Source organism: Petaurus breviceps, unplaced genomic scaffold (assembly GCF_028583685.1).
Source record: "Petaurus breviceps papuanus isolate PSGF00001 unplaced genomic scaffold, PetGlider_PUasm1.0 126, whole genome shotgun sequence".
NCBI lineage: Eukaryota > Metazoa > Chordata > Mammalia > Diprotodontia > Petauridae > Petaurus > Petaurus breviceps.
Window position 1 is genome coordinate 12759577 of NW_027185655.1, and position 14601 is coordinate 12774177.

The 14601-nt window shown below is 37.9% G+C and overlaps 1 protein-coding gene across 1 annotated transcript in view; it reads right to left on the minus strand.

Moving 5' to 3' along the window:
- PRKG2 (protein kinase cGMP-dependent 2) overlaps positions 1 to 14601 on the minus strand; it is a 117155-nt gene that overhangs the window by 46009 nt on the left and 56545 nt on the right. The window contains exons 8-11 of the mRNA XM_069098304.1: positions 10149 to 10217; positions 8893 to 8991; positions 6026 to 6179; positions 69 to 200 (exon numbers count right to left, since the gene is read on the minus strand). Of these exons, the coding sequence (XP_068954405.1) occupies positions 69 to 200; positions 6026 to 6179; positions 8893 to 8991; positions 10149 to 10217 (454 nt within the window). The remainder of the gene's footprint in view (positions 1 to 68; positions 201 to 6025; positions 6180 to 8892; positions 8992 to 10148; positions 10218 to 14601) is intronic.

The following is a 14601-nucleotide window of genomic DNA, read 5'->3' on the forward strand; positions in this document are numbered from 1 at the left end:
GGAAGGAAGGAAGGAAGGAATGTCTAAAGAAAGAATGCTTTGACATTCCTATTGTTTACTTACTTCACAATAAAGGGAGAGCACATCTCTTCCAGAATCTTCTTCTCTGAATAGATATGCTCCTGTTGCTTCGTGTCAACAATGTGCTTCTTCCTGATACACTTCATAGCAAACGCCACATTCTCATTTTTCACTTTAACCTAGGGAAGAATTTTTTTTAATCCTTCAATGATATAATAAGAAGTGGGGAAGATGGGTGATATGTACTCAGAGAAATTCTAACCTGTTTAAGATTAATTTATTCATTAAAGTTAAATTACATATGAGATTTTGAAATTCTTAGCTCACTAAGAATTTGGTATATAGATTTCCCTCTCGTTGTCTGCAGAATTAGGTTTGTCCTGCTCTTTGACCCTGAAATTTCAATATAAAAGTAAGAAATAACTCTGGCTTAATGCTTACCCTAGAGGAGAACAACAAAGATGTGAAGGAATTTGGGATGTTACCAAGGGAACCGGAGGAAGAAAAGACTTGGGTGGGGTGGGGCATGGCAGCCATTTTCCAATAGTTGAAAGACTGTCGTGTATAAGGCTGTATATTTAGACTCAACGTAAGGGAAAACTTCCTAACACCCAGGTGGAATAGTCTGGCTTAGGAAGTAATGAATTTCTACTCACTAGAGGTCTTCCAGCAAGGGGATGCATGTTATAAAGTAGTTTCTTCTTAAGTTAGGGATTGGACTATATAATAATGTCCATGAGGTCTCTTGCAACTCTGAGACTCCATGACTCTTTGAAACTTCACCTTGACCTGACTGTATGACATAAGAACTCTGAACCAAATTACAGAATCGTTTCTATTTCATAAGCTTAGAACTTCAAATTGAAATACTAACTCAATCTAGATGGTTATTTTCAGAATTTCCTTTTAAAGCAAAGAATTTAAATGGTTGTGTGTATGTGACTGAAAGCACATGTCTGTGATGGGCTGAGAAGCTCACACTTAGGCTATATGTGATGGACAAATGAGAAGTGCTGAATGTTACCAGCCAGCACAGTCGATGCTGAATCACTGACTTGGGGTGGGGGGGTGGGGGTGCACACAATCACTTTCCGGTGGCCAAATCTGTTCTTTTTACAGCTTGGATAAAATAACTCTGCAATCGTGATAAATCACTCTAAAACCTGATATAAGGCAACATACTAAAAATAATTCTTTGATGTAAGAAACAGAATGCTTGCCAGCTGAACAGAGCTGAAGTCCTGAATTGTGTGGGAGCTACTCGCAAGGGTTTTTACTAGTACTCTTCCAGAACTGTTAGAACTAAGGGTTGTAGCAGATGGTGATTGTCAACCTGGTTCCCTGCGGACACTATTGTTTAGAAAATGGTTCAATGGAAAAACCACTAAGGGCTTTGGCATTTTAAAGCCATGTGATCTCAGTAGGGTCACAGCTTCACATTCCAATATATCCTTAGAAAACTTAACCTGGTCTTATCATTACTGATTCTTCACAAAACTGTTATAAAAAGTTGAGAGGTGACACAATCGAAGTCAACTGAAATTAGATCCTAAACTCCCTGTTTTTCATCTTAAGATGACAAATACTGTGATTACTCCTCAAGCAGTCTTTATAGCTATAGTTCCCATTTAGACCATAAGATTTTAGACACCCCAGAAACTGGGAAGGAAGGGGAGGAGGGAAGAAGAGAGGGAGGAAAGGAGAAAGAAAGGAAGTGAGGGAGGGAAAGAAAAAGAAAAGAAAGAAGGAAGGAAAGAGAAGGAAGGAAGACAAGGAATGAGGGAATATGTATATTATATATGTGAGATTTTATATGTATAATACTATATAATATGGATATGTATGTATGTCATTCCGCTACAAAATAATCTCTTTTTAACCCTGAAGTCTATGTGTTCCCCTCCTTTGTGGCTTTAGAGAATTTATTTTAGATGAAAATTTATGGGTTCAATCACATTCACTCAGTCCACAGTTAGGAAAATTCCCAACAGTTATGGAAGAGGCCAGGCTTTTTAACTAAGTTTACATTTATATCTATTTCTAGTTAACGCCTAGCCTCTCTGTGGTTGAAGCAAAATTCGGGTTACTGGAAATGTCTGGGTAATAAAACAGTAGATTATATTATAGTGTCTGGATAAACAGGCACTGGGAAGGAAAACTGGGGAAAGAGCAGGCTTTTTCTGGAGCCTGCCCTCAGTCCCTGAATAGGCTGGAGCTTCGGTGGCATCAGCCACAACCTTCTGCTCTGAGATGCCTGTGGAGCCGAAGGCCCTCCTCTATCTTTCCCTTCTTTGCCACAGCTCAGTCCTACCTTCTCTCTTCTCCTCTGGCTGGTTGCCCTGGGGCTGCTGGTTCTTGGCACTGTTCTCAGCCCCACTCCTTCCTCTCTACTTCCAACCCTCAGAATTTCTATCTGTTTCTGAAATAATTCCTTCCATTTATACAGATTGATTGGGATACGACCAAGTCTCTCTCGCAACAGCTCGACTTTGGAGGACTAAGTGACAAAAAGTACTCATACCTATGACACACTGAAGCAGATCCCTAAAGATATTGCAGGGGCCATCAGAACAACCAAACTTCTGATCCTGGTATGCTCAGACGTACCAGCACAAATAAATTTTCAGCTTTGATTTTAATGAATTCCAGTCTCTTTAATCTATTTGTAGAATACTAAAAACAACAGCCTGGGACTCAATACCTATATAGACTTTGACCATTCATACAGGTTATACAGAAACATCCAGGCTAGAGTCAAGTCATTACATATGAATGACATAAGAAATCTGGCCTTTCAACCTCTGAAATAGATCCAGGGAAATGTGATTCTGAGGATTTCCTGGTAGCAGAGGAATGCACATGTTTGAGCAGAAGATGAGAAAGAAGACAGACATGTTCTCAATGAGTGAGTGGGATGTGTCCAAAGTAGTGACTCATAAATCTAATTCACCAACTCTCAACCATTGTGGGAAAGAGCTAGAAGATTCCTTTGTGAGTAAGAATCTCCAAGAATATCTCAAGAAACTATTGGTGAAAGACATCATCACCACAGAGTCCAATATCTGATATATATCTCACATAGTGGTGACACTCAAGAATGTAAAAATACATTTGTGTGTTGACTACCACATTTTGAACAAAAGACCCAAAATGGCCCATTGTACCACGCCAAGAGTTCAAGATGTTGTGGAACATTTATTAGTCAACCAGTACCTTTTAGACTGGATCACTCAGTAGCTATATTACCAGATCCCAAAAGCAGAGGAAGACAAGAAGACTGCCTTCATCTACCCAGTTGAATTTCACTAGTTTGGTCATTTGCCTCAAGGCATATTGTAGGTATCTGCTACTTTCCAAAGACTGATAGAAAAACTATTTAGAAAAATGAACTAACTGTAAGGACTGGTATACCTTGATGACATCATTGTCTTTTGGAAAACCGTGGAAGAACAGAAACAAAGACACGTGAAAATGTTGGATTGGCTTGAGAAAAAAATAACTTGAAACTTTACAATAAGTGAATGATGGTTATATGAAAATGCTTGCATATGTCATCAGAGGCCTATTACCCCATTCACAAGTTGGAGTTCCTCACACTGAAATGGGCAATCACTGGAATTTAAAGATATGGAGTAAAGTTATAAATTTTGGCTGACAACTGACATATCCTAAGGAATGCCAAGTTGGATGCTGTTTGCCAAAGAAAGGAGGCAGCACTAGCCAACTCTGAGTTCAGCCTACATCAACGGCCAGGAAAGACTAATGCAGATGTGGATACCTTGTCCAGAAGGCTATATGACACCAAAACTGGGGTCATACCTGAAGAAGCCAGAACACAAACAGAGAGCAACACAGCTGAAAGCTTGGGATGTGCCCCAATAAGCATGCCACAAGCAGATGTGAACTTCCCTGCTCGGGCCAACTCTCTCTTCCTCAACTATCAGTAGATACCTAACAAAAAGATCAGATGGCCAACAAAGGACTGTGGGAATTAACATAATCCTAGAAGCCAGGGCTAAATGTCAAAGGGTTCAAGTGCCAATGCCTTGAAGGCTGAAACAATGGCAGAAGTTGGAGCTAGGTAAAAGTGGGTGGTACCAAGAAGCACTTGATACTGCCTGGGGCATAGTGCTCCAAGGTCATGGAGGCCTTATAGGATGACTTTAGACAAATGGGTCCATAAAGGGCACTAGAACTAGTACAAAACATATTTTCCTAGCCCAAGATGGCCTCATACAGAACTTAGAAGTATCAGGCTTGTGTCCAGTGTGTACAAATAAAAGTATCCCCAAGTACTTGTATGTATTTAACAGTAGCACCAGTGAACGTTTAGAACTTTTTATCATCTATCTTTAGAACTTCGATCTCTATCTTTTGTTATCATGCAGACAGCAAGAACACAAGTCACACACTGGTGATGGTAAGTGACCACTCCACAAATATGCACATGTAAAATGATTCCACAGTTGCTAAAATTTTGTGTGAGAAGTATTTTTCAGTATATGTGCTTCTGAAAACACTCTGATCAAAGACTTTCTAGCTTTGGTTGGCATTAGGAAGTCTATTACAATGTCTAACTATCCCCAAGGGCGCTATAATGTGAACATTTCCATCACGTACTAATGGACATATTGGAGACACTGAGACTAGTGCCAAAATCCCAGTGAAGTCAACACTTGGCTTTCCTAGTACATTCATGCAATGTCAGAAATGAAGCCACCCACTCTACTCTCTATGTATTGGTACTGGGACATGGAGCGTGCCTGCCTATCGATTTGTGTTTTGAAGGTAGAGAGACTGCAGACACCCACAATTAGTGCATCTCTCAACCAAGATAAAAAATGAAAGCAGCTTTTCACCTAGCTACAACTTCAGTCTGGAAGAATGCTAAAGTCAACAACAATATGATGCTTGAGTTCAATATCAACACCTTCAATGAGGTGACAGCATTATGCTCAGAAATTCTGAGGTCCATAGAACACATAAATGAGCAGATCTATGGAAAATAGCCCATGCTTAGCAGTGTAAAGACTAGATAACTTGTTTTCAAAACCATTCTAGAAGCTAGCAGGGGCATTTCTAAGGCAATCCACCGTAATTGCTTATTACCAATAGGTGAGTTGACTCCCTGATGAGCAAGTTGAGACTAATAAACATTTTTCTCAGGGGATTCGAAGCCCAAGAGACCACTTTTCAGTCATACAGTCTATCTGACCCAGACGGCAGCTCAGAAACAGACATTTTAAATAAAGAAGATTTTCCATACTGTACCTCCAGAATCAACAGCAATGCTAGGCAGCCTGGGCCCTCTACTCTATGGTCTAAGGAGGAGGACTATAGTTCTGATGAGGAGATAGACAGACAGACAGACAGACAGACAGATGGGTAGATAGATTAGATAGACAGACAGACAGATAGGTAGATAGATTAGATAGACAGACAGATAGGTAGATAGATTAGATAGACAGAAAGATAAATGGACAGACAGATAGGTAGATAGATTCGATAGACAGACAGACAGACAGATAGATAGATAGATACCATATATATAATATGATATGTATGTATATACTAGAAAGATAGAAAGGTTATAAGATATAAATTAAATACTTAGAGTTCCAAGGCAAGCCTTATTAGGCCCTCTATAGAATAACCTTTTTTCTTACTGAAATAAGTCTTTAAGTTGAAATATTATATCTATATTGATATTTTACAGTCTTCTTTGGATTTTCCACTAATTCACATTAAATATTACACAAGGATGTGCTGCTATGGGAAGTTTTAGGTAACACCTGGACTAGCAACATTTACTTCATAGTGTAATGTGCAAGTGTGCAATGTTCATCTAAATTCTGTTATTCCCTTTCAATCTAGTACAATGTGATATATCATGGAAATCTACCCGATAACTGAGATCCTGTAAAGTACTAGGGGGTGGGAGGAAACTCAATTAAATATTAAAATAAAAAATTTCTCTTGGATGTTTGAAACGTAAACCCCTTACAAGTTCAACTCTTCCGAACCCACCGACACCCAGTGTGGTGACAATCTCGAGATTCTGGAATGGGGACGAGGAGGAGAATTTGGCCACTTTCTCCTTTAGCTGAATCATCTCTAGAGACAGAGCTTTGGTCTGCCTCCAGCCAGACATGGATCTCCTATGGGGAAAAAGTAAAATTATGGATTATTCTTCCTGGAAAGCCAAGGATAATACTATATGTGAAGGTCCATCTTACCTTCTCTAGTGGTTTACTGCCTAGAGCTTCTGCAAAGACAATCTCATTTTTGACACTAGATCAAGTGGGAGAAAAGTTTCTAAAACACCAAGAAGCAGCCAAGTTGGCCTTTAAGAGCCAGTGATTTTCAAAGTGTAATCAGAAACAGATTTCCTCTGTTTCATTAGAATGTCACACTGCAAAACTTCCCAAGGCAACCTGAGATTTTCATAACATCTTAACACTTCCTATGGATAATTATAATCATTGCTATGTGAACCATTAAGAATCAAATGTTCAATTTGTTTCCAAATATTGCTGTTCTAAAATAGTTATTCATCTTTTCCGATTAGCGTTTGTTGCCGTGGGTTGGACGCCAATGAGTTCTCAGTAATAGCATTGTACAACAGGATGCAAATTGCCATTATCTCCCTTACAAAAATGTGTGGGAATTTGACTGAATGTTCTCATTCTAATTCAGGTCTTCAATTTTCTGCTAGTTGTGGCTGTGTGATTTGGAAGAAATTAACTGGTGCATGGAGACCTGGGCATTTATTAACATTAATAGGTTCTGTCTGCTTCTGCAAAACCTGTCAGGAAAGCATTGCCTCAAAATGTTCTCAGGTAAGCTCAAAAGAATTTTCCACTAAAGAGAAAAGCTTCCTGATTGCTCATCAAAGGGGCGCTATGGTGTGGTTTCCACTTTGCCATATTTTAAAGATGTGTTCAAGCCCAAACACTGCAGAGATGGGAAGTGCTTTAATCAAACAATGTGCTACAGAAATCAATCAATAAACACTCATTTATGAAAATGCCTACTATGTGCCAGGAATTTTGCTAAGTACTGAGGTTACAAAGACAAAAGGAGAATAATCCCTAAGGTCAAATAACTTAAGAGTCTAGCAGAGGAAACAAATGTATATTACAGGAGTATATTTGTAGTATGCATTATGTCAGCTTGGGATGGAAGGGCATTGGCATCTGGGAGGATTAAGAAAGGCTACATCTAGAACAGGGGTGGGGAACCTACAGCCTTTAAAATTTGGATTCAGTCAAAAGGCCACACTTAAGGATCTAGAAGGCCACATGTGGCCTCAAGGCCGCAGGTTCTCCACCTCTGATCTAGAAGGCAGTGCCTGAGCTGAGTCTTTCAGGAATTCAGAGATTTCAGGGTGAAAAAGAAAACACAGATGTGAGAAATGTCAAGTGTGCAGAACAACAGCTAGGCCAGGATGGCAAATTGCAGAGTGTGTTGAAGGGAGGAATGTGTAAGAGTCCTGGGAAGGTAGAAAGGGGCCAGGTGGTGAAGAGACTTAAGTCCCACAGAGAGGGGTTTATGTTTCCTATGGGTACTAGGGAGCTACAAGGATTTCCTGAGGGGAATGGGCAGCGACACATTTAGATCTGTGCTTTCTCTTGGCAATTGTGTGGAGAATGAATGTTTCGGAGTATGGAGAAGCCCCAGAGAATCCAATGAGATGAGAAGAGTTTGAGCCAGGTAGGGACTGTGTGAGTGAAGAGAATGGAACATATATGAGAGGTGCTAGAAAGATGGGAATATCTTTAAGCATATCATGAGAAGCCAAAAATATTATATATGATATCCCATCCCTCATAAGAACAGGACAAACAAGGCCAAAGGTAAGTAAGATTTTTATCCACTCAACTTTGGCCAAGTAGATGGCTACTCCCCAAAATAAGATCTTGAATTATCAAATTTCTGGTCACTTTTGTCCACCTCTACCAAAAGACATTCAACCTGATACTTTTATGTATGAAAATTTGGCCACCAAGTCAGATTATGGTTTACATGTGACAGATAATTTCTTTTCAATGTATGTGACAGAAGCTATTTTTTTTCCCTCTAACTAGTGACAATGGATGTCTCTTTGCAGAATAATACTTCAAAAAGAAGCTATCTTTGGGTGGCTCCTTGGGGTCTTTGGAATTATTAAAACAATTACCCTAACTCTTTGAAGCATTCAGTACTCAGAACAAGTCCTTTGCTGTTCTCCCTCATCCTCCATTCTCAGGTATAATGAAGAGGGTACACAAAGCCTATATTCCCCTCTACAATTAAGAAGAGAGTATAGAACTAATGTTCTCCAGAGAGAATGATGTTTTTTTGTGGTAGACTTGGCACAAACATGTGAGAAAACTCCATTCTCCCTGATTAGAATGTAAGCCCACTGAGAGAAGGGGTTGTTTCATTCTTTTGTTTCACCCACTACCTACCACAATGCCTGGCTCATAGGGGCTGAATTAATTAATAAATGTTTGTTAATTGATTCTTAGACATTCTCACTCCTAGATTTCACACTGGTAGAGTAGACTAGATGGCAGTCCAAGGAAACAACTTATGCTTAGGGACCGTCTTACCAGAAACACCTCCTTCACACTTCTTGCATCATCAACAGAAAGGAAAAGTATGATGTCGATCACACTGGGAGTTTGGCAATAATCTTCTGAATCTATCTGGATTTTCTTTCCTATTTCTCATCTGCTGTTTCCTGGCTAAACAGGAATCCAGGGGATTGCTTGGGGATTAGAAGTCTCTTCTTAATCCCAAATCAACCCTGATCAGCAGAATGGTTTTCCATTCTTTGGGAGCCGCCTAAAGATGATGCCCGCGCTGAGTAAAACCTCTCCCACTTACTTGGCATGCCTTTTTTCATCATCACGGTTCAGATTCGCCACATATCCCTCAAGGTACTTTTGGAGTTCTTCAAAGGTCCCAACTGTTTGACTGAATGTTCTAAAATGGAAAATGTTGACAGTCACCCTGCTCCCTATACCAATTAAATTATAGCTATTTCTAAAGTTGATTTAAGTTGCAGAGCATTAATTTTGTTTTTCTTTTGTTAGTGGCTCTGGGCTTTTTGTTTCATTGGTATAGGGAAGTCCTGTTGTGGAAGATCCCTTCAACAGTGCACTTATTCAAATTGTCTGTAACTTGTAAATTCTTGTAGATTGTCTGGGGTTCAGGTCCACACGCCTGGAGTAAAACCAGGTCCTGCTGACACTAATGCTGGGTTATGGTGCTACACAGCCTCTCATAGAATACTAACAAAATTATATGGGGTGTCCCCAAAATATCCCATTAAAGCTTAAAACTGCACTAAGACTTTTGGAACACCCCATTGAATCAATTCTCTGGGTTCAAGAAAGTAATTGGGGTTATCAGTGAGAGGGTAAAGATGGACTCTGGATTTTTCCACTGAAGTCTAGGAGAATTGCAGTGGAATTGTTCATTCTTGCCAACAAGACCGCATTGTTACCTGTTTACTGGACGTTTTGATCACATAGGCCAATGACCTTAAGAGCTGCTAAATGAGGCATTTGTCCACTGAAAACTAAGGATGACATATTCTTCTCCCCAGCCCCTGAATATTATTATGCTTTTCACATTTCTTCTTGTTCTTATTTCTGCCAATACTCCAAGAAGCCTTGAATTCATCTCATTTATTCATAACTCAATCCAAACTTAAAGTTTGGAGATTGACTGAAGTTTGGAGAATAACTGAAGATTCAGTCAAAGGGCCACACTTAAGGATCTAGAGGGCCATGTGTGGCTGCAGGCTCTCCACCCCTCACTGTGGGTATATCCTGATCATTCTTTTCTTCTTCTGTACTCTCTCTCTCTCTAGGTAATTTCATGAGCCTGGGTTTAATTATGATCTCTATGCAAGTGACTCACACATCTCTTTATCCAGGCCCACTCTCTCCCCTGAGCTCCAATCCTGCAACAATTGCCAATGAGACATTTTGAACCGGAGAATTGACTTGTAGATGAGGATATGGATCAGTATTTTTAAGTGGTGATTGAGGGAAAGTATTTCCCCTTGGAAAAAGATAAGACCAGGGATTGCTGGATCAGAGATAGCCTTTCTCTGACAATAGGAGGGTACTCACTCTCGATCAATAACCAAGCATGCCACATCATTTTCTTCTGCAATGATGTTAGCTGATCTGACATCATCACTGTTAAAGAAAAAAAATATGTTTCACTTCTAAGAAATTAGATATACATAGAACAAATGCACAAATCAATGTCCCCAAGTAATAATTCTCTGTTATATCACTTTCAATCAATAAATGACAAAAAATACTGATTGATTACTTGGTATTAGAACTATCAAGTAAAAGAATTTTCCTGAGTTTCTTGTCTGCAGCATTCTTCATTCATGTGTCTTCCCTTTTTCAGGTACTAGTAACTTCCACTATGAGTTTTTAATAATATTATAATAATAATAACCATAACATCTTGTAATGATAATGGGAGTTGAAGATCTTCCTGCCCATTAATAGGCCTCATGTGGACCCCAACAATAGAAGCTTGATTAGGGGAGGTTTGTTTTTTCAGGAAGGTTCACACCTTTTGTTACTTTGTAATTAGGCACATTCTGAAGAAGGGTATGTAAACTCAGAGTTGAGATTTGGCTTTAGGGCTCACTCATTAGAAGAATGTTCCTGTGATTTGGTCAGATGAGACTCTGGGTAGCCATTAAGGAGCCCCCAGACTTTGAAAAACCCAGATGTTGGTGCTTCTCTCTCTGGTAACTATGTATGTATAGCTTTGGTCAGACAGGTAAAAGCCTTGTCTGTTGATTTGTGTTATTTTCTCTGTATTTTTTTCTGCTTGTAATTTGTTTGTATTTTCTCTGAAGTTCAAGGTGCTAATTTTTCCCCCTGAACTAAGTGAATTTATATGTGTATATATATATATATATATGTATGTATGTAATAAAAATAAGATTTTTGAACTCTTTAAAGTTGTTTTCCTTTAGAAAAAGCTTATCAAAGAACTTGTTAATAGCAGTCATCCTGGGTATGCTAGGGTACTTTTTGTTACACATCTATATCCATATGTCTGATTCTTATCTATGTATCTATCCATCCATCTGTCCATCCACCTATCTACCTCCCTACCTTCTTACCTATTTAATCTATATTTGGTCCAGCTTTGTGCTTTTATTGTCACATGGAATTCCTGCTGTGACCAATGCAGATAAGCATTGGTCTGCAACTGATAGTCTGAGAAAGTTGCCTTTGACACTGAGAGTCTAAGTGATTTGTTGTCCCAAAGTTAGTAAGCATCAGATAAAGGAAATGATCCCAGGTCTTTCTGATTCTCTCCTGACTATGACATACTACTTCCAATAAAGGTACCCAAATAATAAAGATATTCCCACTACATTCAATAATGTAAACACAAATACATGAGTGTTCACCAGTCTGAGATTCACCTAAGGTGACCCCCGGAAGAACACATATGGATGGGGGAGGTGGACTGACAACCCCATACTCTGTAGGGAAATGGATTTCTTTCCCAAGTCTCCAATTATTTCTTCCTATATTTCCTTGAGCACTTTCCACTCTCATCACTAGGAAGACCTGTATCCAAGGGACACCAACTCTGTTCTTTCATACTCATTAGAAGCCTGCTAGAATAAAACAGCAAGAAACTTCAAAGCCTTTCTTGGCAATAAGGAAGGTAACTCATCTTCAATCGGTACAGAGTAATTTGCAGGGATACTGATTTCAGGCTTAGATTGTGGGTCATGCGTCTGACGTGTAAATTCCGATTACAAAGCTGAGGCAGACCTCCGAGTTCTGATGAGAAAACAGTACTTCAAATGAAATCTTAAAAGCTTATATTTTGAAATCACTATGAGAGCCCCAAGGATTTATTTTGAACAGATTCTAAAAGCACCCCTGGGGTTAGTTTGTGACAACCTTAGGAATACAAAAAGAAAGCCATTCTGACATGTTGAATGACAGAGCCTCTAAGTAGTGACAGAAGAAAAAGCAAATAATACTGTTTACTGTTGTTTTCTTTCTCTCTGACTTTAGCTTTGTGACAATGAAATGGCTTTGGGGGGTTGTTTGGCCATTATGAGGGGTTCAAATAATACTCTCGCTGAAATATAAAAAAATAAAAACAAATTCCCTTTTTAAACATCCAAAGGAAAAGATACATTCCTTTTTTAGGGAGCAGTTTTAAAATCACAGCATCTTCATAAAGCCCTGAGGTAATTTAAACCTTGGTAACTTGATTCACAGACTTTATAGAAAAAAATGTTAACCACGATTGAAATTAAATTTGCTTAAGTTCAGGACAACTCATTAGGCAATTGTATATGTTCAGTACAACCAAACTGGCTTCTTCCTGTTTCTCACAGACATTTATGTACCTTTGCAGGCTGATTCGCATGACTGGAAAGTATCTTCTCCTCATCTTTGTTGATTGGAATCCCTACAATCCTTCACAATTCAGCTCAGATACCACTTCCTATGTGAGACCTTCCATCAACCTCCTCTCTCCATAAATTATCTGGTATTTATTTTTATGTGTTAATATCTACTTATTTATCTCTCCATCTGTCTGTACGTATATATGCATTGTCTCTCCCAAACAGATTATAAACTACTTGAGGGTAGGAACAATTTAATTTTTCTCTCTATTCTCACTACTTAGCACAAAAGCTTGTTACAAAGTAGGCTCTTAAGATATACTTGTAGATAGATCAATTGGTTGATGCATAATGTATTCTTATTTCAGATCCCATAACAAGTGAAAAATAGGTAGCATAAATTCCAAATTAATTTGCATTCTCTAACAGATTTGAAATACATATAGACTTAAGGAAAAAAATTCAATTTGATTTTAGCCCTTAACAATCTTTTTCAGATTGTTTTAATGCTATCAATAACCTAAATTATCAAAGATTAAAAGGTAAAAGTTGTCAGTTGTGAAAAAGTCTTTTGTATCAAATATCTCTGATAGGGGTATGATGTATAAGATATATGGGCAACTAAAAGAACTATGTATGATCAAAACCCTTTGTCCAATAGATATATGGTCAAAAGATATGAAAAAAGTTGACCAGGGCACATAGCTATTAAATGTCAAAGGACATATAGGTTGGACTTTAGAGCTAGAGCGTAACTTCTCAATCTCTTCTGATATAACACCACCTTTTTATTCATTTACTCATTTGCCCCTGTTTCACCTTCTGTACAAAATTAGATCACTCTAAGATTGAGTCAACTGAACAAATGTTTAAAATTCTACTTAAATTTGTTCTATTTACTTATTTGGGTTAATTAGAAACAAATTTTTTGCACAAGTTAGACTAGTTGAATTTATAAAATAGAATCTGATATAGGAAATACATTTAATATATTGGATAGAAGAACTTTTTGACCAAACAAGGGATCAACAGTATCACAGAAGATAAAATGGTTCATTCTGATTACATAAAATTTAAGGGTTTTTTGCACAATGAAATACAACAAAGCTACTATTAAAAGGAAAACAATTAGCTAGGGAAATTTTTGCAGAAAGTTTCTCTGATAAAGGTATCATTTCATACATATATGTATATATGTATGTATATACATGTATATGTATATGTATGTATGTGTGTAGATATTTATAAGAATAAGATCCTAGATATATAGAAATTTATAAGAATAAGATCTATTCCCTGCTTGATAAATGGTCTTAGGATATGAATAAGCAGTTCTCAAGAGAAGAAACCCAGGCTATCTACAATCATAGAAAAACTATTCCATAATCAGACAAATGTAAATTAAAACAATTATGAGATTCTGCTTCACAACCATCAGAATGGCAAGGATGACCAAAAAACCAAATGATTCGTGTTAGAAGGGTTCTGGGAAAATAGGTACATTGATGGCGATATTGGTAGAAATATGAATGGCTTTAAGCATTCTGGAAAGCAATTTTGAATTATACAGAAGAAGTTACTAATGGTCCATGTGCTGTGACCCAGCTATACCACTCCTTAGGGCTATATGCCAAACAAAAAGGAACTAGTCATATATGTACAAAAATATTATGGCAGCTCTTTTTGTGGTGGCAGAAGACTGGACACTAAGAAAATGTCTATCAATTGAGAAAAGGTGGAACAAATTGTATATATGAAAACAATGGGATACAGCTGTGCAGTAAGAAATGAGGAAAAAGATAATTTCAAAAAGACATGGAAAGACCTGCATGAGCTAATGCAGAGTAAAATGAGCAGAATCAGGAGAACAATTTATACAGTAACAGTACTATAAAAATAAACTCTTTTGGAGACTTGTATAAACTGATGAAAAATTAAAGGCCCAGAACTATGAGTACATCTTCTATAGTAACAACACTAAAAGCAGATCAGTTTGAAAGATCAAAGAATTTTGATCAATGCAATAATCAGCCATGAAAATTGTGATAGATTCAGGCTGCAGAATGTGATAGACAGATAGATAGATACATAGATAAACAGATACAGAAAGAGAGAGGGATGGATGATAGATAGATAGATAGATAGATAGATAGATAGATAGATAGATAGAT